Source organism: Hydra vulgaris, chromosome 01 (assembly GCF_038396675.1).
Source record: "Hydra vulgaris chromosome 01, alternate assembly HydraT2T_AEP".
NCBI lineage: Eukaryota > Metazoa > Cnidaria > Hydrozoa > Anthoathecata > Hydridae > Hydra > Hydra vulgaris.
In genome coordinates this window covers 28,832,780-28,858,787 of record NC_088920.1, presented here as the reverse complement: position 1 = coordinate 28,858,787, position 26,008 = coordinate 28,832,780, and the positions used below count along the sequence as shown (strand labels likewise).

The 26,008-nt window shown below is 26.7% G+C and overlaps 1 protein-coding gene and 1 long non-coding RNA gene across 2 annotated transcripts in view; one reads left to right on the top strand and one right to left on the bottom strand.

Moving 5' to 3' along the window:
• Positions 1-6,149, bottom strand: part of LOC100205313 (serine/threonine-protein kinase PAK 3) — a 28,663-nt gene extending 22,514 nt beyond the window's left edge. Inside the window, exons 1-3 of the mRNA XM_065787850.1 lie at positions 5,728-6,149; positions 3,329-3,417; positions 2,237-2,399 (exon numbers count right to left, since the gene is read on the bottom strand). Of these exons, the coding sequence (XP_065643922.1) occupies positions 2,237-2,399; positions 3,329-3,417; positions 5,728-5,884 (409 nt within the window). The 5' untranslated portion in view covers positions 5,885-6,149. The remainder of the gene's footprint in view (positions 1-2,236; positions 2,400-3,328; positions 3,418-5,727) is intronic.
• A 995-nt stretch (positions 6,150-7,144) lies between these two features.
• The window catches only part of LOC136075266 (uncharacterized), a 62,302-nt gene continuing 43,438 nt past the window's right edge, over positions 7,145-26,008 (top strand). The window contains exons 1-2 of the long non-coding RNA XR_010635785.1: positions 7,145-8,469; positions 8,741-8,956. This is a non-coding gene — a long non-coding RNA (uncharacterized LOC136075266). The remainder of the gene's footprint in view (positions 8,470-8,740; positions 8,957-26,008) is intronic.

Here is a 26,008-nt window from a genome sequence, read left to right as displayed (position 1 = left end):
ATAGGAAAATTAGTCTTTTAAATGTCAACTTGAAACTGTTTTTTTGTTTTTTTGTCTTTGCCTTGCCCTATTTCATTGCTGAAAATAACAACTACACTAAAGAAACAAAAATAAAAACAGTGCACAAATGATTTAAATTATTAATTTTATTTTTTATTTTTTTCTATTTAATTTTCTATTTTATTTAATATAATTTCCTATTTTGTTAGTTTTGCTTTGTTTGTTTTTGAAACTTAATTTTTTCCACTAAGTATTAAAATGCTTAATATAATAAAACTTGCAAACAACAGTGACCAAGTTGTCTAAATAAAAAACTTATGCGTGCACAAATGAGATAAAAAACTAAACACACTCCTGGGAAGGCTTGGTAGTACAGTAGACAAAAAAAAAATTCATTATAGCAGAAAAAATATAATCATTTCAATTAATTTTTTTTAATTTTATTTTATATCATAATTTAATTGTTTAGATTAAAAATTTAATTAAAATAAATTTTAATCAAAAATTATAATTATAATAAACTAGAATTGCAAATACTTTAGCTTATATGTCTTAACATCATGTCTATTAAACCATATATTCATATCAACTATCAGAGGTATTTTACTTACAGAAATGAATTATTTATAGAAAGAAAAGAAAGTTTGACTTAAAAAAATTATTTTTCAAAAATCATTTTCCATTTGCATCTAATATATTGTCATAAGTGTAAGTACTGGCATTAGCAGTACGTTTCAATTAAGATATATTTCAAAAATCCAGTAATATCACTAATGATATTCTATTTTAGTGAAGATTAAGCTTGGGAGTTATTATGACAGACAACATATTTGACATCATAGCTATTAATACTAATATAGCTTTAATTCTTTGCGTATGTAGATTTCATTTTAAAATATTTTAGCATTCGAAAATTATGACCATATAAAGTTTAAACCCCCTTCAATTTGAGGAGGTTGCAAATTTTATATGGTAATAATTTTTAAACGCTAATAGATAATACTATGAAACTTAAAATTTATCGATGAATATAAGTCTAGTTAAGAATAGAAAAAAAAATACTTCATCAACTTGTTGCTCTCACGTTTAGGGCAGGGGGGGGGGGGGAATTTTGGGGCTTTTTTGTTCCCAGCCTCCAATCATCGCAATTTTTTGCAAACCCTCATTATTTGACATAAGTATAAACATATAAATGTTTGGAGTTTGCTCCATGTCTGGAAGTTACCTATCTCGAACACCAAAAAAATCTTTCTACGCCTATGTCTGCATTGTTTAATATTTTGATAAACATTAGCAAAGTTTTTTTGAAAATTAAGAGCTAAAGAGCAAGTGATCATCTGATTAAATATAATTTCCTAAATAAATTTAATTAACACATAAATTAAAATTAGAAAAAACATCAATATTAAACATTGCAATATAAAACAATTTTACTTTGTTGAAAAATAGTAAAACAATTACTATAAACAGAATAAGTATTTGTTTAAAATGTTCTTCTTTTAAAAGTTTCAAAAATTCAATAACTTATTACCAACGAAAAAAAAAGTTTCACAAACGTTTTTCTGACAACTAATATAGCATAAGAAAAATTCAATAATTCATTATCAACAAAAATTGTTTGGTATTCTGACAGCTAACATAATATAAAAAAAATTTATTATCAACAAAAATCTTTAATATTCTGACAACGAGCATAATATAAAAAAGTCAAAAAATATAAAGAAACAATTAAACAACAAAATACAAAGCGTAACAAAGTGTAACAAAGCGTAAAACGTAACAAAGCGTAAAATGTAACAAAGCGTAAAAACGCAACAAAGAAATTATCAAAAGCAATTTATATGCAAGAAACAAAAATAAACTACATATCTTTTGATTTAAATGATGTACATTTAAATCAAAGTACTTACTTTCAACTGGAGGATCTAAACTATAAGGGTTTTGCTCGAGTCTAAAACTAGACTTTTTTTTTTTTTTTTTGTTATTCACCTCCTCAAGGCCGAGAAGGCTACTACAGATGAGGAGGCTACTTATTAGTGGTTATAACCCTCTCTCAACTCTATAACTCCGAAACACGAACCTTAAGGAACAAGGCCGATGGGCGGAGAAACAAGTTGAGCGCGGTACTTAGGTAAAAACTCGAGGAACTCTATTAGCATCAATTACTTTTTATGATCAGGACTGGTTAAAAATGAGCGAAAATAGGTTAAAAATTAAAAAAAAAATACACACTTACGACTAACAGATTTATTAAAGTTCATAAATTTGTCATCTACTTGATTTTTTGTGCTAGAGTCATAAAACTTTAAAACATCAATCACAGCTTGAGGATTCTGTTTTTGTTCTTGTTGTGTTATGTTTGAGACAGAAAGAAGTTTTGCCCATGAATCAGGCATGCCCTAAATAAATTTCACTTACTATTCAATAAAAAAATTTTTTTTTTAATTCTTTATAAACATTTTTTATATTTGTTGCAATCTATAATGATACTTGATGATACTAAAATGACTTTAATATAGGAAATTTTGTATAAAATCACAACAAATATAAAAATCAATTTGGGAGATCAAACATCATTTCAAGCGCTGATATTAAAAATAGAATTTTAATAAAGTCTAGTAAAAAAGTAACTCTATGTAATAATTATAAAATATAATATATATATTAAAAATTTGTATATGTGACTGAACTATATCCTTTTAAAAATTGAAGCTACTTTGTTACTTTAAAATGACAGATGGCCTTGTTAAAATAAAAATTAAAAAATTTTATTTATAAAAAGTGCTACTAGACTAAAGTAATAAAGACTAATTATGATAAAACAATTATTTATATGCCTAGATATTAGTAATTACTTGATTAGAGTAACCAGAAATAATTAAAATAAAAATATTTTAAAATTCTGTAATGTTTCCCATATTTGTTATAAATTTTATTGTTCTTTTTTAAATAGTGCATAATAATTTTTTACACATATTAAAATGCTAAATAATAATTATGTAAGCAGCTTAACTATAAAAACAGTTTATTAAATACATAAATTTAAAATCAACAAAATCAATTTCAAAATTAGCTTAATTACAGTAAAAAAATTTCTTGAACTGATTTTCAGCTTAATCTTATATATTAGAAATAATGTAATTTATTTTCTTTATCAAAACTTTTGCTTAGTTTTTGCAGCTTTTAAATGTTTGTTTTTGTTTTCAAATAATATACAACTCTTAAAATACTATACTGAACAATTAAAAAAATTACAGAAAATTCTAAAGTTAAATAGTTTGAAAATTATAAGAAAAATGTTTTAAATAAAAAAAAAATTCTTGCTTACTGTGAAATCTCCAGTTACTGGATCAAACCCTACATGGATGGTATGTGAAAATTGTGTTGGCAATGATATTTCTGGCTTCTTCTTGATGGCTGTAATAAAACATTATTAAAAAAATATAAAACAACTATCTATATCAAATATAACAAAGAATAAAGATATAAGTACGTTGAAATTAAACTTACTTCATTCAGAATGAAACAAACATAATCACTATTTTAAAATCATTTATAAACTTATTTAGATCTGACATACTATTTCTGATACTGTTGTTATGGAAACTTCATTAAATATAACTTGAAATAAAACTCTATTTATATAAACTCAGGCTTACAAGACTTTCCTTACAAGAAATTGTCAACAATTGACATCTTTAAAGATAATTAACAAGTAAAGCAATTTATTAACTTTATTTCAGAGCTTACTTTATTATTTAACCAAACTAAAAATGTTACATTTACATTTTTTTTTAAAGTTGCAATTACATTTTTTTAAACTTAAAAAAATATTATATAAAAAGAGTTTTTCCAAAAGTACATTTTATTCATTAACAGGCTTGCATCAGAGTTTAATGTTTAATTACTTTACAATATAAAATCTTATTACACGACAAAAAATTTTTAAAAATCAACAGCAATTATAATTATAATTGAAGACAACTTTTTATTAAAAACCTTTATAGTATATACATAAAATTGGCAAATAAAGTTTAGCACCAAATAATTAAACTATTCCTCTAACTATAACTGGTCAGATTTTTCTTTTCAACTTAAGGTGAGGTTTATTCCAATGCTAGTTGAAGGAAATATTTTCATTGAGTAATGCAGAATCTCGGTCATATAAAAATGCCATGCCAAACTTATTTTTAGTGAGAAACTTAAAGTGCTTTGAAATTTATTAATGTACTTTGCTGGCAACAATTTCGTTTCAATAATCTCTCATATTTGACAAAATGTCAATGACATTAGGAGAAACTTTGATTCCAGGTAGTGTTATGTTTCACTGTAAAACAAGCAAGCATGACAAAAACAATCAAATAGGTTTGATGCAAGTTTGACAAATTCTTGCACATGAGTTAACCTGATATGTTGGTATACTTGCATCCAGATACAAACTGTGTCGACAGACATCTTATAACTTTTCAGAAATATTCCTGCTCAGGTTAAATGATGAAACCAGAGCAGTTAAGGTATATCTAATATAAATAGTAATCATACTGTAGATAACTGGGAAATTGCCTTCAAAAAAGTTTAACTGGTCAGATTTCAAACTGAATAAAGCCACTTTATAGTTTATTACTTGAAGAGTTAAAAAGTTCATGTTATTTCAAAAGTCAACTAAATAATAGTTCATTAATAAAAAAAAATATGAAAGTGAGAATTAAGCACACAAGTAGTAATCTAGAATACATCAAAGATAAATCACAAAAAGGGATGCCAGACATGTAATGTTGATAATATATTGACCTGTAAATATTGCTCAACCAGACAGAAATTTTGAAGACTAAATACCTGTACTCATTGAACATAACAAGCTGTGTGTTGCTTTCTAGAATCTTAAAATTTATATCTTTGCGTAAATATTTTGGCATCACTTGCATCACATAATATAAATAGACATATTAATAACATTACATATTACATATTGCAGGAGCTTTAGTATATACATAAGCTAAGAACTTAGTATTAGGCAAGGATAATAAGAATCATTTTATAATAGAAGAATCATTCTATAGTCAGGAGGAAATATTTTTGGCAGCAAAACAATGTTTTTTTTCCATTAGTTATTCTTTTTTTTTCTTTGTCAAAAAAGATTGTTTTGCTTGAAGTTGGCATTCAAGTGCACAAAATATAAAATAGTAATGCCAATATTAATCCACTAAAATAAGTGTACATTATTCTTTCTCTCTCTTTGAGTGTGCCTTTATATATATATATATATATATATATACATATATATATATATATATATATATATATATATATATATATATATATATATATATATATATATATATATATATATAATATATATATATATATAAAATATATATATATATTATATATAAAATATATATATATATACCAATATTTGAAAAAATTTTCCAAATAAAAGGCTTATATTTGATTTAAATTTACACTGTACTCATTTTTTGCAAGCTTAAGATTTCAAAATAAACGCTTATAATAAGCGTTAATTTCGAAAACTTAAGTTTCCAAAAAATGAGTACAGTGTAAATTTAATTCTTTTTTTAAATTAATATTATACACACACCTACAACTTATTATTACATAATATAATATAACGAAAAAAAAATATCCCATAAAAATAACGAAGTATATATAAAATTAATTAAGTAAGAGTGTAAATAATGCAAAATATTAGTATGTAATTATACATACTTTGTGTAAAGATTTTGTTGAAACCTTTTTTTTTTCTTTCATCTTGTATTGGTGCTATGGGCAACGGTTTGCTACCAGCTTGAACAAATTCATTAGGATTTTTTTGAGAAGCATGCCTAACTGGAGGGGCTGGAGCCCTTTCGTCTTCTCCGTCCATATTTTATGCACAAAACTTTTTTCTGCTAACAATTTTGAAGTTTTACTGAACAAAAATAAATCGCTTAAAAACCCATAGCTAATAATAATAATATTTATATTTCTAAATAATGCTTCAAAAGAAATGTGATAAACAAAGCAGTGAGCTCAGTATGCTGATCTGGTCAATTGAACACTCCCAATAAGAGGAATGGTTCGAGATGTAATTAACCGTTTTGGCGCGCCATTATGGCCGTTTATTTCTTTTGCAAGCATTTCACGCGTATGAATCGATAAGATCGGATTACATTAGATATCCATTTATCGTTGTCAATTCTAAAATCTTAGAATGTTAATAAATTAAATAAATCAATAATAATTAAGCATAATTTAATAATAATAGTAATATTAGATAAATATTCGAAATTTATAAAATTTTTGTATAAGCATTTTTTTTTTAATCTCTAAAGTTTTATTTGTTTATGCCAAGTTATATATATTTCTGATAAGCTTTTATAGATGAAACACAGAGTAAAATGAAATATATATATATATATATATATATATATATATATATATATATATATATATATATATATATATATATATATATATATATTTATATATATTTATATTTTTAATACGCATAGATAGCTATTTTTTACAAAGTTTTGTTTGCGTCAATCCTCCCCTCTGATGCCAATTAAAATGTGCCCCTCCCCTTTTTATTATTTTTGACGATTATTAAAAAATTCATAGATTTAAAAACCGTTCACTTATTATATCTTTGTTAAAGCTTATTCATCAATTGATTACTCATGTGTTGTAAAAAGATTCGAGCATAACATTGTCAGATGATATCGCAACTACTTTGTTTTACATTAGAAACGATAATAACGAGAATTTACATTTGAAACGAGAATAAAGCTATTTCAACAAATTATTACTTTTTAAGATAAGAAATTTAATTACATGACAGCAACACGTATTTGGTTTTATTATTTATTCTAAAACGACAACAATCTTAAATAACATAATTTCTTTACAAAAATAACAAACTTAAAAAGTTGACGTTGTCATTTAATTATATCTATAAATATTAAAATATATTGTATTATAACAACTATGCTATTTCTATTGCTATTTATAGTGTGATAATGTAAAGTATATATATATATAAACATATATATATTTATATATATATATATATATATATATATATATATATATATATATATATATATATATATATATATCTTTATAATAATAAAAGTGGTATTTACTTGTCTTCACTATAAATAATAACATCATTTAAAATACAAAAACATGCTTATGTATATAAATCAAATAACAGAAACAAATATTTTTTGTTTGTTTTTGTTTTTTGTTTTCAACAATTTCACTTCAAACAAAGCTGCAAGCAATCACTAACTACGTTAAACGCTAAAAAGCAAGAAAACGATTGACAGAAGTCTTAAAAAAGCGTCAATTGTATACGTAATTATGAGTTAGGAAAACATGAAGATGGCGGAGAATTACGAAGTACAGATGTTGCACGAAGAAAAAACTATGAATTAAACTATTTTGAAAAATAAGACGCAATTTTTGCAAGAGATGCAACTTTATTACAATAATACGGAGGCACAAGCTAAGCAGATAAAACTGGTTCATTTTCGAACTATGTCTAAAAAAGAGATAGTATCGTTAAAAAAACCAACTTAAATAGAAAAACTGAATATATAGCCCAAAGAAGATTGGAACCAAGCATCAGTTTTAAGATTTTTTTGATATGGTGGATGCAGACAATCTAGTTAGGGCAAGGGTGCCAATTAGACCATCTTGTAAAAGGGAGAGGATAATTTTTTTGGTTTCGTGATTTGTAAGCAGGCAATCCCAAAAGACACAAAATTTTTCTGATTAATTTTTATTAGAAAAATTAGAATCTATCTAATTTATAGATTATGCTATGCATTGATATACCAACAACCCAATTTAAAATGTGCAACTTTTAAATAGCTTTCCTTCTTTTGTTTCAGTTTTCTAAAAAAATTATACTGAATTAAATTTTTAGAATTAGAAAAAAATTTATTTTCAAAAAATCTTAGAAAAAGAGTAGGAGATGTAATTGTACCCATCGTCCCCTTATGCCGTCCGCCTTTGGGACAACAGTATTTTATAAAATAACAAATAAGCGATTTATAGGGAAGTACAATAAAAAAAGCCAATTTAAGCAGATGTTAACTTTGCAATGCATTGTGTATACGGTTGATTAATTTGTAAATGACAATCCGAAAGACTTAAAGTAAATGGTTCAGTATCTTTGTTGATCAGTTTAAGAATACTAATGATAATCTGATAATTATGAGCAGTAAATGATTCTAACTCTGTAAACTAATAAAAACTAGTTTTGCTCGTGCCTCCGTTTCATTGTAATAAAGTTGCATCTCTTGCAAAAGTTGCATCTCATTTTTTAAAATAGTTTAATTCATAGGTTGAAATTCACCAGCCACTGCAAGCCCCAAGCTGTCACAGAAGCAAAATCAGATTCATGATTTGACTACTTGTTCTAAGCATTTATGATTTCTAATTGTAAAGCTTTTTTCTTTGGTAAAATGTTTAATAAAACTTAAAAAAGATATCTTATAAAAATAAGTTTATTAGATTAATATGATATCAAGCAACTGTAGTCATAAGTCTGCAATTAAATTTTGTTTACTAATTGTAGACGTCCGAAAGAAGTATTTTAAAAGTCTTTAACATGTTAAAATGTAAATTTGAATGAAAAGTTTAATCAGTATAAAAGTTTGTAAATTTTTAAATGGTCCTTGTCATAAATTAGTCATATAATTGTCATAAAAAAACAATCTTATTATTTTAGACATTTACGACAAGAAATAGAAATACAACGACAAGGAATAAAAATACATTTATGGGACTATAGTGCAAGAAGACACAAAACTTCATCACAAAAGTCATTTTCGGTTGTCATGGTGAAAGTGATTTTGTCTTGTCATAATAAAAGACATTTTTGTGTTGTTTTTGAAGAATTTTTTTTTTTATAAAAACAGTATGAATAGAGAAAAGGAACCTAAAGGTAAGTTTTAATTCAGTATTGGCTTGAAGGTACGTTTAAAAGATGTCTAAAACACGTCTTGTGCCAATAAGGTATAAATACAATGTCGTTAGCTTAGAGGGTACAAAATGAACTCTGAGATTCCAAACAAACTGCCGCCCCCTACTTCTGCCTAACAATTTTGAATATTTATCCCTCCTAAACGGAAGATTTTTAGTTGTACTAATAGCGTATTTTTCTACAATTATCATTACTACTATTGTATTTGTTAAATATTTCTCTAAACAAAAAAAACATTGTTAAAGTAATATTTAAATGCAGAGGCCATCAAATAAAATGTTTTTAAAAACCTTTATGTATTTAACCTTTATGTATAAAAATATTATGTATATTATGTATAAAAATAACCTTTATGTATAAAAAATTTTTATGTATTTAAACGATACCGTGCTGATACAGTGTTTGTTATCAGTTTTTTTAGTTAAACACAATTCTTTAACAATATGTCATCAATTAAATATTTATATAAAACTTTTTGTATTTGATTTAGTTTTTGATAAATGAGGAAATTTTTTACCAAAATACTTAAAACAACCTTTTTAGACAAAGCTTTTCAAAACTGTTTCATTATATGAAATGGTAATAGAAGTATCTTTTTAGAGTCTTTTAAAATTTTTTAGAAAAAGTCCATTTTGCCAGATGCCAACATTTTTCTAATTTTAAAATATCGATTTTTTGTAAATCTAAAAAACGTTTTAATCTACACCCCAAGCGGCACATCTAGTTTCACATTCGGAATTAAAACCCGTACAGAGACGCGTTCTTCGTGACTTCGGCGTCAACTAAAAAACACGTTGATTTCACGAAAGTTTTACTCAGGTTCAGCCTGTGTCTTATGAGATTTTATAGTAAAATTTAAATGTTGCGTGCTTCTTTTACTGGTTCTGCATTCGCTACAGAAACTTAGTATAATATTCTTAGAAAATTGTTAGTATTTTTATACTTTTTAAAATAAAAATAACTTTTTTTTTAATAGAATCACTTTATTTTTTATTCAAGACACTGCTAATCACTATTACACCATCGTGTGCACAGAAGCAGGTTTTTCTATGATCATGTTCATTTATTTACTTCCATGATGATATTTCCACTCTACATCAATCTGCTGTTTTGAAAGTTAGTAATAAGTTGCAAGACTCATATTAAACTTAAAACAGCATTGTCTATTTAATCTTTTTCATACTTTAATGGGAATGTAGTGACACCATATCATTATGGCAACAAGAAAGTGGAACGCATTGTCATTTCCCTACAGTCAATGGAACTGTTGTTTATGGATATTGACCTCAAACCACTATATTCTATTGAAACCACCAAAAAGAAGTACTTTTAAGAAAGTAAACATAGTTAGAGCGTAATATTTTTCAAAAGTTATTCCTTGTCATTTATGACACTTGCTCCGTTAATGCATATAATACCTTGTATTTTTAACTTTATGCATAATTTAATGAATAATAACATTTTATTTAAAATAGAACTGGAGTTTTAATGTTTGAGTTATTTAACAGACCTAGTTTTATATACTTAACAGTTAAAACTTTTTATTATGGGTTAATGCTCATAACTTGGACTTTGTTTAGAAAAAAAAAAGATAATTTTCTAGTTTAATTTTTCTTAGACCATCAAAATCACTTTCTCTAACTGATTTTAAGTTTATAAGGAAATATAAAGCTGGGAATCCGTAATTAAGAAAGTTATTCAAAATCCTGCATTAAAAGTTGTATCCGCTTTCTGTACAATCTTGGAGAGATAATTATAGTCTACAAGTTAGGTTTGTTTCATTTAAACTTAATTTTTCAACAGCAACAATATGTACAAGGGCGCATCTAGGAAAGAAATGAGGAGGGGGGGGGGTGAGTTATTAAAAGCTGTCGACTGCTTATTAGAAAAAAAGTCTGCCAACTGAAACTTGTGATATGCCAAATCACCGGCTATGTTCCTTAAGAAGCCGACTATAATTTAAAAATAGCCTTCTTTGGGGTATCCCATCCAGCACACACCCCTCTTAAAGTCACCCCTGGATATGTGTACAAGCAATAAAACGTACACACAGTATAGGGTAAAGGAAGGTATGTTCGTAATAAATTAACTAGATGTGTAATTACAAAGTCAATTTCAGTAATTTTACTTAATTACTTTAACTGTTTGATGTACATAGAGTAAAGTTACTAGAATCTATGCAGTTTTGGGATTTTAAGTCATTTGATAAGTTTTTATAAAAGCTCAAAAGTCATTGAGAAAAGTTAGGTAATTTTGTGATATGATATTTAATTTCGTGATAGTGGTTAGGTAATTTCGTGAATACACAATAATATTTAAATTTTTCTTTATTAATTAAGTATAACATCTGGTATAATATAACAAAAAATATCAACACTTGTTTTGAATTCATAACTATTCAATCAGACTTTAAGTTCATAAAATATAAATATAGTCAGGCTTATAAGTTAACAAAATTATAATAATACTTTCATTACTTTATATTTATATATAAAAAAAATATACTTTTAACATAGGTAGCTTAGAAAATAAAATAACAGACCTACAAAAAACTCTTAATATAATAACTATAATATTAACCATACTTATATCTGATTAACTTATTTTTCTAAATCACATTCTTGTTGATAACATGTATCACACATAAATACTTCACCAATGTCCTCATATGTTTGACAACTCTCATGATAAGGTACTAAACAATAGGAACACTGCACCCATTTTTTTTAATGCCACTTTTTTTAAATGCATTTTCTATATTTTTTTTAGAAAAGCTTTTAATAAATGCTGGATTCAATATTGTATGAAAAGTTGTCCGATTTGGTTTTTCTCCAGGATTTTCCCTCATAAAGTCATTTAAGCTAGTGGCCCAGTTTGACTTAAGTGGCTTGTATATTCCTACATCTAGTGGTTGCAAAAATATTTGCAGATTCGTATAGAGAAAGATATTATTATCATTTAACTATATAGTTATATCGTGCTTAAAACAATTTTTAATGTCATTATATTTAATAAAAGAAACATGATTAAAAATGTAAATTCATTTGAGGTGAAAACGTTAAGAAAATGTGTAACTGCGATAAGGAATCATAAGTTATAGGAAGTTAATAAAAAAACAAAAGTTTTACCATTAAATCAAGCATCTTTTCTAGTTTAATATTTGATAAAAATAATTTACTTACCTTAAAACACAAGTCTGGAAATAAAAATGTTGGACAAGTACTCCAAACAAATGTGCTGAACGCACGTTAAATAATGCTAAAGAATGTACAAACTGATAGTAAACAATTGACGTATCACACGCACCCAACGACTATTTGTGAATCGACAGTAGTACCCCGGGGTACCATTTGACGCAATTTCGATGTTTTTGACTAATAGGTATGTTCGCTACAAATGCCGAGCGAAATATCACGAAATTACATATATCACGAACATACCTTCCTTTACCCTACGTTTTATTGCTTGTTTTTCCAGGTTATGCATTGCTTTTCTGCACAATTTTAATATTACTATTTTACCCAAACTGGAGCTGTCAACAAAATTGTCATATCCTCACTCAGCAAAGGTGGACTAATTTATGTCACACTCGTCTTATTTCTAATTTCTGAAGAATAACCATTATTGTCTGAAACCGCATAGTTTAAAATGAGGAAAGAACAGGGGCATTTCTAGAAATAAAATGAGAGATACAAATCTTTAAAAAGAGTCCACAATTTTTTAACAAAAAACAAGGTTCTCGAAACTAAAAATTGCCCGATTAAATTGGGTTAAATGTTCGACTAACTGGCTATATTCCTCAAAAAATCTTAAAATTACCCCTGGGAAAGAATCCATTCAGAAAAATCTTTAAACTTTAAAGATTAAATTCTTACCCAGAGAGCACTCCAAACTATAGACATTCGATGTAACCAGGCTAAAGTAACAAAGAATTTATAATTTACGTCACGAATTTTTTTTTTTTTTTTTTTACTTTTTTCACAGTAATTAATGTTTTTGTGCTTTTTAAACTCATAGCATAAAGTTTAAACTAAAGGTGGTAGTTAGGGGTAATAGTTACTAAGGGTGGTAGTTAAGTTTTAGTTTAATCAAATTAGTCAATTTAATTTTTAGGTCGCTAAAATAAGTCGACAAACTTTATATTTAAACTTAAATTTAATGTTTTAAAGTAATCTTTAAGTGTAACTAAAATCAGTCTGCTTAAACGAGATTTAATAATAAAAAAACTCAAAAATCTAAGATATAAAACTTTTTCAAACTAGGGTAATTTACTTGGTTGGTTTACTTAATCAGTTGAATACTATTTTGTCGTTTTTAACGCACTTTTTTAATTATAATTCTTAGGGTCCAAACAAATCAAATTTATAACGCTAAAAACCATATAAGGAAATACTTTCACATATGATATGTTGCTATCTATTTTGCGCAAAGTTCAAATCGAAGTTTGAAAAAATTCGTAAATTAAAATAAAAGTTAAATAATTATAAAATATCAGACAAAGTATCGTTTTATACTTTCATTATATTTATCATTAAAATTATACGTCCACCCGCAATAAAAATAAATAAAATTTTAATTGATAATTATTTCTACTTCAAAAGTTCAACTTCATCTCAATATAAATTAGTTAAAAAAGATACTAATCCTTTTTGAACTTTTTTCGAACTTTTTGACATTTCGTACATTCGATTTAAACAAAAAACAAACCTTTTAAACGTTTTACTTTCTACCAACATAAGACAGCAAGCAATAATGAAAATTAAAAGACTTCTACCGTTATTTATTTTTTTCGTTATTCTCTTTTCGTTATTTTCGTTTCGTTATTTTCTTATCGCTATTTTTCTATGACATGCTACTCATCGTTATTCTTACTTTCGACGTTATTGTTTCGCGATTATGTTTAAGATGGTAATCTAGAATATTTTTTCATTTTTTACTCGAGTACGTTTTAGATCTGTAACTATTAAATTGATTACATCCAATGTTTCTTCCTCAATTTAGTAATATTCTTAAGTAGTATTTGTTGTTTCTTCAATCGAATGAGTATCGTTTTAATTTCGTTTTGACAAGATGAAAAGCCTGAACTGGTTTTGATATCCTAACCATTTAAAGAGTTTTTTTCAACCACAGTCTTTTCTTTTAATGCATCCACAGTTATTCCTTTTTGGTCACCCATAGGCTTTTTAACCTTTTTTTAAATTTGAATATTGGAGTTCCATTTTCAATGGAAGAAAACATATTTTTGTTAATAGTTCAAACAACTCGATTTTTTATAAAAACTTTTAAAAAATTGTTCACAATAACTATTATCTTGTGTACAGTGGGAAGCGAATGCTAAGTTATTACTTAAAAAATGTTGGATTAAAAAAACGAACGAATTTAATGAAAATTAATACAGTTAAATCAATTAAAAAACATTTCTCAAAGTGTGTTGTATTGTTATATTATGTAAATCAATATTATTTATGACGATTAGACAATGTAAACAATTTTTTTTTGCACTAAGTGAAATTTCTGTTAATGAATTTAATAATAACAAATTTGTTTGTAAATTAATTCGCTTAAAAAGCAGCTGATATTTTACACAGTATACCTAATTAATTATTAAATTTTTATTTAACGAACTTTTAAAGAAAAACAAAATGGATAGTTGAATAAACTATACTTTTAACTAATAAATACAGAAATAATAAAAATGTTTAAGCGTCTATTATTACAATTCGGGATTGCAATCCCGCACACTTTTTAATCCCGCGGGATCCACGCGGAAATTTTTAATTTTTGTGCCAATCCCGCGCGGGATAGGTAGATTTCTTAAGCACTTAATAAAAGGCAAAATGACAGTTGCATTTTTCTTTCAAGTATTTCAGAAAAAAATATACTCAACTTATTAAATTGAAAAGATGAGGTAAATAAAGCCAAAAAACACAATTCATTTGTAAATCAATATACTTAATCTCAAAAATTAGGTTCTCGTGACTTCTGGAGAATCTTTAACAGCATCTACAACAAAAGTAAATCTGTTATTCCACTTCTCTTGTATGGTTCAGATTTTGTCACCTCACCTAAAGACATCATCTCTTGATGCCACTAGTCGATGCCACTAGTTCTGTCTGATATAGCCGACAAACAGGATGATCTGTTGCTTGACATTTGTACCACTCCAACTTCAATATCTAAACTGATTTTCTGCTTAGACTATTCCACAGTTTGTGGTCCGAATAACATACCTGTTATAGTCTTGCAGAAGTGTTTTCTGGAGCTGGTAGATTTCTTATACACTTTATAAAAGGCAAAATGAAAATTGTATTTTTCTTTCAAGTATTTCAGAAAAATATACTTAACTTATTAAATTGATAAGATAAAGTAAATAAAGCCAAAAATCACAATTCATTTGTAAATCAATATAATTCTTAACATTTAATGAACAAAAAGATAAGCCAAAATACGTAGAACATCTTTTAGCTTTACATAGAACGTCTTTTAGCTTTATTTATTTTTTAAAATATCAAATATGAGAAAATCATTGTAAGAAATGCGCTCTTAAGAAGACCCTCCTTAAAGTATCATCACTTAATCTACTCCTCAAAGGATTGCATATATAACCAGCAGCTGAAAAAGCTTGCTCGGCCTCTACGCTTGTTGGTGGTATGGTCATCAAGTAACTATACGCTATATCTAGAAACTTGCCTCTTACTCCGTTACTTTCATAGGCAGACATTTCCTGCTTCAATAATTTATCAGTCTAAAGAATCTAAATTTGGTATCTCCTTTACATTTTCTGTCCAGCTTTTCTTGTCTTTCTGTATTTGATTTTCCAATTCTTTTTTCAGCGATAGAATTGTAGGAGTAAGTGTTTGGAAAATGTTAATAGAATCTACAGCTTCTTTTTCTTCGAGTTCATTTTCTTCGTCTTCATTTCTTTCAATTGTATAAATTCTTATCAATATTTTTTTTTATAATTGACGCATAACGGTTTTCTTTGGCATTGAAAAAGTATTTTCATTTTTTTTTAACTTCTTGTTCATATTTTTTAGGATTTTGTAAGTAAACGAGTAGTCCATTTAAATTCTTATTACGACGTTGTGTAAACCTCTCACAAAGTGCCGCGGCTAAATCTATGCTCAAAAGCGATGATTGCTTTTGTAATTTATCTAACATAAATTGAAAAGTTGTTTCCGCAGTGACAAGATTCGATTCTCCCCTGCATAATAGTTCGAGACCAAGTTTTAGTGGTGCCAGACAAATAATTAAGTTATTGATTTAGGACCATTCTTCTTGGGTGAAACAAATTTCTGACCCATCAATTAAGCCTTTTTCAATACACACTTTTAGTCTATGAAATCTTTCTAACATATCGAACATACTGTTCCACCTAGTTTTACAATCAAGAATCAACTTAAACTTTTTCCCGTGTTCTTGTAGGATATACTTCTGTAAATATGTATCATTTTTGACAGGAGAGTTTTTAAATATTTTCACAACCTTTCTCACTTTTTTCATAAGATCTTTGTAATTGCTAACCAATTCAGCAGATAGCCGGTCCATAATTATTGTCAAACCATATTCTTTATTTATAACTTCATCATCATCAGTGTTACCATATTCATCTTTTTCTTCACAATTTTCATATGTAGTAAGCGATTCTTCGACTTCTCCGTTGTTTTTTTTGAATAAGATATCAATAGCTGCAAGTTGTATTCCATGAGCATAGCATAGTTGTTGATAGCAAGACATCATTTTATCGACTTTCACCATCACACTTGCTCCATCAGTGGTTATGGCGATAATGTCTTTTTTGGGGTCAATATCGAAGCTATTTAGCCTTCGTGCAACTAACTTGACGCAATATTTTGCATTACGCCATCCATGGATTCGAATTAATCCAAGATTTCGCCTCCATATGTACATTTAAGTTTAAATATCTCTGACTATTTTGTAATGCCCATTCGTCAAACGTTATTGAAAACTTTTGATTTTACTTTTTTAGTGATACGAATTTTTGCATTTTATCGGCTTTTACAGAATCTGAGAATTTAATTGCCGTCGATCATATTGTATTAGGTAAAGTAAGGAGCCGGAAACTACTCTTTAAAAACAAATACCGCAAATCTCAAGATGTGCAAAACTATTAAATGTAAAGCCACCTTTAGCACCCATGCGCGATACCATTTTTTTTATAGAAATTTCTTTTACGAAAAACGTGTCAATTGTTCTGACGTTTTTTCGATAGAATTACTTTTTCGTCTTCGCAGTCGATGTATACTTTAGGCTCTAGTTCAACTGATTCATGCTGTTTTGAAGTTGAAGCTCTGTCTTGTTGTAAAACGTTTGATTTTAAATCGGTGCCATGTTTAGTTTTTAAATGGATTAATAACCCTTTAGTTGATCTTTGACTAATTTTTAAAATAACCGAACATAACATGCACTTCGCATTTTTTTCTTTATCATTTTTTTAAAAATAGTTCCATATAGATTTAATTTGCGACATGCTTAGTTGGTACTTTTGTTTTAAAATCTTGATGTAAATAATTTTTAAAGTCTTTTTAAAAAGCATATTTTTTATTATTATGCACGCACGTTTTCAATTTCACGTTTTCAACATACTCATTAACAAAAATTTCAACATACTCATTGGCGAAAATTTCAACATAATCATTAACTAAGCAAAAAAAAAATTTGAACAAGTTTGACTAATGTTTTGCTGAATAATTGTTTATTTTTGAATGATTTTTTTATATTTATAGCTTAGAAAAATATTTTAATAGCTGAAGATATATATATATATATATATATATATATATATATATATATATATATATATATATATATATATATATATATATATACATATATATATATATGTATATATATATATATATGTATATATATATATATATATATATATATATATATATATATATATATATATATATATATATATATATATATATATATATATTAGAAGTAAAAATAAAAATGTTGACAAACTTAGACAGTTTCTGATAAGTTGCTATTACTTATTTAATAAATAACATATCGTTTCTCAGACAGTTAATAAAACATTTCAAGTAATCCTGACTCAGTATCATCGTATCTGAACATTGTATAGAAGTTTTTCAGTAAACACTTCATTATGCATTGTATGACTAGTAAATTTTTAAATGGACTTTTTTAAAGTATGTCTCGCATGCTCTAAATTAATGCGGGATCCCGCTATGCGGGCTTGCAATCCCTAGTTACAATCTTGTTATCGGTCACTGAAAATAACTGGGTTTTTAAAAAATTAAATAAAGACCGTATTATTGTCTCGTAAAATCGTCGGTATGTTTTCTAAAGGAAATTCGAAAATAATTCTGCATAAATTAGTCATATTTAAATAAAAAGGTTCAATCTATTTTTATTTTTTATAAATTGATTAACATTTAATGTCACATAAAATGTTTTATAATTTGTAAATTAATTTTATTATAAATTGAAAAAATCCAGTTAAAACCTTTAAATATAAATCACTTTTCATTGAAATTTAAAAGAGTATTAAGGGATTGTCCTTAAATTACACAACGCCCGTTGTTCTCAATTACAACATCCGCTATTCTTAATTACTACGCCCGCTATTCTCTGATTATAAAATCTCGTATTTTATCTCAAAAATTAGTTTCTCGTGGCTTCTGGAGAATCTTTAACAGCATCTACAACAAGGGTAAATCTGTTATTCCATTTCTCCTGTATGGTTCAGATTTTGTCACCTCACCTAAAGACATCATCTCATGATGCCACCAGTTGAGTTCTGCCTGATATAGCCGACAAACAGGTTGATCTGTTGCTTGACATTTGTATCACTTCAACTTCAATATCTAAACTGATTTTCTGCTTAGACTATTCCACAGCTTGTGGTCCGAAAAACATACCTATTATAGTATTGCAAAAATGTTTCCTGGAGCTGTTGTCTATATTATCGAAAGTGTTTAACAAGTGCTTCTCAGTCTTGTTTCAGTTAAGATGAGTAAAAGTCGACAATCTTCATCTTTTCTCTTCCAGTAACTTCCAACTCTAATAGTGGTTGATATATATATATATATATATATATATATATATATATATATATATATATATATATATATATATATATATATATATATATATATATATATATATATATATATATATATATATAATAAGATATAAACAAAGAACAAATATAAATAAAATTTTTAACAAAATTTACAAAAACAACAGACTAAAATATAAACAATAATATAAAATTATTATATTTTAATAGAAAACCACAAAATACTCAACTTCACTACCAATGCGATAAATGCCGTTAGAAAAAACTCTATTAAAAATACAACAAGTCGCTAAAATTTGTACTTATTGGTAGTGTTGTGACCAAAACTAAAAATTGTAATTAACTTAACTAAAAAAACCGTAACTAAAATTACCCGACTAACTTTTTAGTCTAACTAAAATTAGTCGACTAACTTTTTAGTCTAACTAAATTTAGTCGACTAACTTTTTAGCGTAACTAAAATTAGTCAACTAACTTTTTAGCGTAACTAAAATTAGTCGACTAACTTTTTAGCGTAAATAAATTACTAGACCAACTTTTTAGTCTAACTAAGTTTAGTCGACAAACTTTTTCGTCTAGTTAAATTTAGTCGACTAACTTTTTCGTCTAACTAAATTTAGTCGACTAACTTTTTAGTCTAACTGAATTTAGTCGACTAACTTTTTAGTCTAACTAAATTTAGTCGACTAAGTTTTTAATTTGCGAAAAATATATTCTTACTTTTACCCAAAAAATACTTTTTAAAAATCTTGTTATGTGTTAGTTGTGAAGTGGTTTGAGCGCCATTTTTTTAATAACAAATTGCTGTAAGTTACAATTTAGATCTCCACGGCATCTTTTTCAAAGTTGATTTTCAGAGTTTTTCAAGTTTTTGGAGAAGACTTTTTTTTCTCAAGTTTGCGAGATATACACTTGGAGTTTTGTAATAGTAAAAAAACTGTATCCAATTACTCCCCCCTTATTACTAAGTACTTGTTTTAACTTTCAATGAAAAGCGGATTAAATCTGGATTTTTTCAATTTTTAATTAAAATGAATCATAAACTATTAGAAAAAAAAATGGTGCCATATTTTTGAAAGGTGTTGTATGCAGAAGCTTTTTCGGATTTCTTTTATATAATACCAGCAATCATTTTTTGAAGTAATAATACCTAATTTATTTTGTTCTACACTCATAAAACGCAGTTTTTACAGTGACGACAATATGATTGTAATTGTTACGCAACTAATGTTTTTTATTATTTCTATATAGTGTAATTGAATATATATCTTGTTCAACTCTCAATTTTTTTTTTTTTTTAATTATTATTAAAATGCTAATAACTAATTACGTATTCGGTATAAAATATCAGCTGTTTTTGGCGGAGTTGTTCTATTAACAAACCAATTTTTATTTAATTCAATAAAAGAAAATGTGGGACAATACTAGGTACAAACAAAACATTTTTATTACCTAATTGTTACAAATTATATTACGTATTTTAAATTTCTTAAAAACAATAAATTTTAATGAATGTCTTTAAGTTGATTTATTTGTCTTAATTCATATTATGTTCATATAATTTCTCAACACAACAAAATTTAAGGAATATCTTAACTGACACCTCAAAGTAATAGTTTCCCGCTATATATTAGATAAATCGTTATTCTCAAAAATATATTTAAATTTACTTTAAGAAATTGCATTTTTAAACCATGTCGAAAAATAATACGTTTTCTCCAATTGAATATGCTGCTCCAATGTTTGATTTAAAGAAAAGATTGGATAAAAGAAAGACTATAGATGAACAAAACCCTGCAAATCATAACGATAGCAAAACAAGTTCAAGTTTTTCATCCGGTCAAACAGAAATTGAAGTTGATACTCAGTCCATTAAAGAAGCAGCTAAAACTACATACGAATATTACTCAATCGAGGAGGAAACATCAAAATGGATATGCAATCAATGTAATAGTAACAGTCCTAAAAAGTACTCTTGTAAAACATCAAAGAGTATATTAGATTACCATTTCGAACATGATCACGAAATAATAACGCCGAAATAAAAACGAACTATGAGTGGCTTGTCAAAAGAAGTTAGTGATAAGATTGAAAGAGCACTTTTAATTTTCATTATTGCCTGTTGTCTTCCATTTATGTTGGTAGAAAGTAATGCATTTAAAGAATTTGTTTTGTGTTTAAATCCAAAGTATAAAGTGCCTTGCCGAAAAAAGTTAAGATCTCTTTTAGCTATATCTAGAAAAAGTTGAACTTTTGAAATCAAAATTATTATCAGTTAAAGTTTTATCTATTACTACTGACGGATGGACGTCCTGTCAAAACTATAGTTACATATCTGCAACTACACATTTCATTTCTGACAAAACAAATTTCATCAGTTTTTGTTTGGGCTTTGCATACCTTAATGGCCGCCATGATGCAGATAATTTAAAAGAGGCTTTGCTAAAAATCGTAGAAAAGTTTAAAGTAGATGATAAAATAACGAGTATAGTATCAGACAACGCCAGTAACGTACGCAACTGTCTAAATTCTTTAAAAGTTTGTTTAAACATTCAACCAATAAGATGCATGGGACATGTTTTCCAATTAGTTGTTAAAAATGTCATAGATTTAGTTGAAGAAGGTGAAAAAGATAGTTCGTCTAAATTCTTTTTCATTGCAAGAACATTAACTAAGTGCAGGAAAGTTGTTACATCTTTCAATCATTCTTCTCAACTTAATGATTTATTAGAGGAAAGTCAAACACGACAAGGTGTCGAAAAAAATCACATACTTCATTTGATTCAAGATGTGAAAACTCGTTGGCTCTTTACGTTTCTCATGGCAGAGCGAATGCCTAAGCTTCACTCCTACGTAAAAGATATCTTTAATTCGAAACAACAATACAAAGATATGAGAAAATATTTACTCGATGAAGATGAAATGGTTAACTTAAAAAAAACGGTAAATGCTTTATTAAGCTTTAATCAAGTAAGTGTTTTACTATCTGGCGATAGGTATGCAACGTGTTCTTTAATAATTCCAAGTATAAAGTACCTTGAGAAGCAGCTGAGTAAGAATAAAAGTGAAACTCCTCCTTTGATTGTAATATTGAAATTACATTTGTTAGAATCTTTACAAACTTACAAAGATTCATATGAATTAGAGAATAATTCCTTTTTATTGTGTGCCACTTTTTTGGATCCAAATTATAAAAGTTTTCAATTCTTTGAAAAGTACGAAAAAAAGAAATATTTAAAAATTGTGAAAGAATTTTTGCCAGATTTTTATTTCGCAAAAAGAGTTGGTGAAATAATTCCAATTAAAAAGGTGACAAAGGAATCAAAAAAATTTAAGTTGTCATTTGAGGATGAAGAAGATGATTCCGGAAGTGATAGTGACAAAAATGTAACCTTAGATTTAAAAAACGAAATCAGTGAATATATAAGATTGTCAGTGCACGAACAAAATGTTTTAGAGTTTTGGCATCAAAATCAATATGTTTTTCCAATATTGTATGGATTTCAACGATGATTTTATGTACACCTGCTACCAGTGCACCAAGTGAGCGCCTTTTTTCTGACGCATTAAACAATTTGTATGCTAAGCGAAACAGGATGACGGCTGAATGTTTTCAAATGTTGATGTTTTTGTACGAAAATTTGGAATTTTGTAATTTGGTTTAAAATTGGTGCAATTTAATCAATGTAATAAGGAAATATCTTGTTGTAATAATTATTTTTGAATTTATTTTATTGTTCTTAAATAAAAACTCTTAAATTTAGAACTTGAACTGTTTTGTTTTAAAAACAATCAAACAAGGTTGCAACATGTTTAAAAAATGATTTTATAAAGTTGTTGCTCTCATGTTGTTGTACCCCAGAAACTTGAGGGCTTTTATGTTTCCAGGCTACAATCATCGCAATTTTTTGCAAAGTATCATTATCCGATTTTCAATTTTTTTTTTGAAAAATCAATTGCTTAATTAGACTATAAAACTAAGTGAAAAATATGAACGTTGCAAGTCTTCCCGATTCTATGTTATTTAAGTTTAAGTTTTTTTACATTTGTAAATGTATTTTACATTTTCATGTATTAATTACGACCCACCCAAGTTTATATTTCATAATGAATGATTTCATTAACCTTACCTTTTCTTTATAATTCTAAAAAAATGGCGTCTTAAATGCGGTTTATTTAAGTTGATATTTCAAACTTACTTTTTAAATAAGATTGCTTCTAGTTAACTTTAGATCTTACTTTTCACGCTAAAACTCTTATTTTCTAAAAAACTATCTACTTCAGCTTGAAGCAATTTAAAGGCAAAAATTGCTGCAGCCTAGTATACAGCCATTTTAATATAATTAAATGAGTTTATATACGACTAAAAATTAAATTTTTGATACCAAAAAAAATACATTATTTTGGGAAAAATATATCGTAACTTAATTTTTTTTTAACAAAAAGTGAAAATGTACTTTAAAATGATAGATACTCTGCATTTTTTAAGTAATTAAAAAGTGATAAGAAATTTTCTGGTTTGATAAAGCGACCGCAGCCATTTAACAGAATGTTTATCTTATTTTAGAGTAATTCCACGTCAAAACAACCAATTTTTTTTTTTAATGCAACCCTATGTCCTTGGATTTTTTTTATATTTTTACCATAGTTAGTACATTATAAAATAAGATAAATCCCAAAATTTCAAGGTCTAACTCCCAACGGTTCGTGAGTAATGGTTGTTTTAATTTTGGCTATTATTATTGATTTGGTCATTTTCCGCCATTTTTAAACTTACATTTCTCCTTATAAAACCAAGTCTATAAACATTTGAGTTCTTAAAATAAGTAACTTAATTAATTTCTAGGTGAGGAATTTCAATATATAAATAAAAAACTCATTTTATAATTAAAAAGTACCTAAATATCAATTATAAATGTTGAAATAATGGACACCTGCCCCAGTAAAATTTTTAGGTGTTCAGTAAATTTTTTAAGCTTAAAATTTCAAATTAGTTCATTGTATGTTTGAAGTACATTGTGTGAAAAAATCATTTCTGCCAAATACACAGTTTAAAAATTAAATGAAGAATATTACAAAAAAAGCAAATATAGCATATTTCGCTTATCGTAGTATTCAAAATAAATAAAAATGATGCATACTTGAATTGATATACAATTTTTTATAATATATTCATTAAAAATTATTGATTTACAAATATATAACTATTAATTTTGTTAAAATCTTTTTTTGAAAGTTCATATTTGTTTGATATTATTTTTGGTGCACTTATTAATGTTGTTACATTAATAAGTGCACCAAAATGTTATTGGTGATTGGTATCCAACAATAATCATCCCTTTTCGGCCAGAAAAACTGTTCAGATGGACCGTGTGGATGCATAAACTTTATTTTTATATCATTATATTCTTCATCTTTTTCTTCAATTACTGCAATTCACCAAAACGAGTCATATGTACATGCGTAATATTTATATTTCTGCATTAGCTCAAAATTTATTAAATTTTGAGCTAATGCAGATAACAGATAAATTTTGGTAACTTGACTTTTTAGTTATATTAATAGATTTTGGATTTATATCGTTACTAGTTTTTTTAAATAACATAGATGTTTTCAAAACTGGTATGCAATGGTGAAATCCTCGACTCCCTGGTATTGTTTTTCCCTTCTCAAATCGTTTATTTTATGTAGCTCTAACATTAACCATAGTTACTTTATCAATTTTAAAGAATTTTATTGTGAGCGCTTTTTTAGTGCAAAACTCAAACATCGATTCTTAGTATTTGATTTTTCTTTGGACTTTTTCTTGCTGCTGTTCGTTTTACTGCATCACCTATTGCATCACAAGAAGATTTGCCAAGACTGGTTGCAAAAAATATCCATTCAGCTTTCAATAAAAAATCTTCTGAGTGATGGCATAGATTTTGAAAATTTTTATACTGTCCTCCACATCCATCAGAAAAGTAATACAATTTGAAAATTAAAGAAGGGTTTCTTTGATATAATTACATAAAATATATTTGAAATCAAATTACCTTTTATTAATTTTTTTTTTATGCACTTTATAAACATTACAACAATTGCCATTTTTCTTTTCAAATCTTTTTCCAAAGTAGTGAAAATGGTGATTACAAATGCTGAATAGTTCTTCACAACAACGCAACTCAGTTCTCCATAAAATGTTTTGACGAGTATCAGTGTCTAGGTCATGTAGTAAAAAAATCTCTTTATTTCTAGAATATGAGGTTTTATGGCATTCTGAGTTAAAAACTTTACCAATATCACGTGAAATCATTTTGATAATGAATTAAAAAATGCTATACTTGCAAATTTAAAAATGCACAAGTATTAATTACATTATTTATGTAGAACTAATTGCAACATTTAAATTAGATGAATATGTCTGAATTTAGCAATTCAACTTTGGTAATTGGAAAAGACAAGGAAACAAGGAAACAAAAAGAAAATAAAAAAAACACATTAAAAAAACTTTCATAACTTGAGAACCACTTAGATTTAGATAGGAATTATCATTTTTTTCTAAAGTACTTTGGCGAAAATTAAAAAAAAATCAGAGAATTTAGAGTTGTATGGCCTCGTTGTTTTGAAATGGAATTACTCTTAGGAAAAGAAATAAAAACTGCACGTTTAATTCAGGAGCGGATCCACGATATTTCGGTGTTTGAGTTAAATAACTTCCAGGTAAGTTCTATATTCCAAACCTTTGAATGTTCATACTTATGTCATTTAAAGATGTTTTGCAAAAATTTGCGCTGCGAAGAACCTGGGAACAAAAATACCCTAAAAATTAGAAATCTAAAACGTGGGGGAAATTAATTTTTTGAAATATGAATTCTAATATCCTAAACTAGGTAGAAATTTCTTTAAGGTAATAAAATTTCATTGAAAAATAATGATTTGTTTAGAAATTATACCTAATA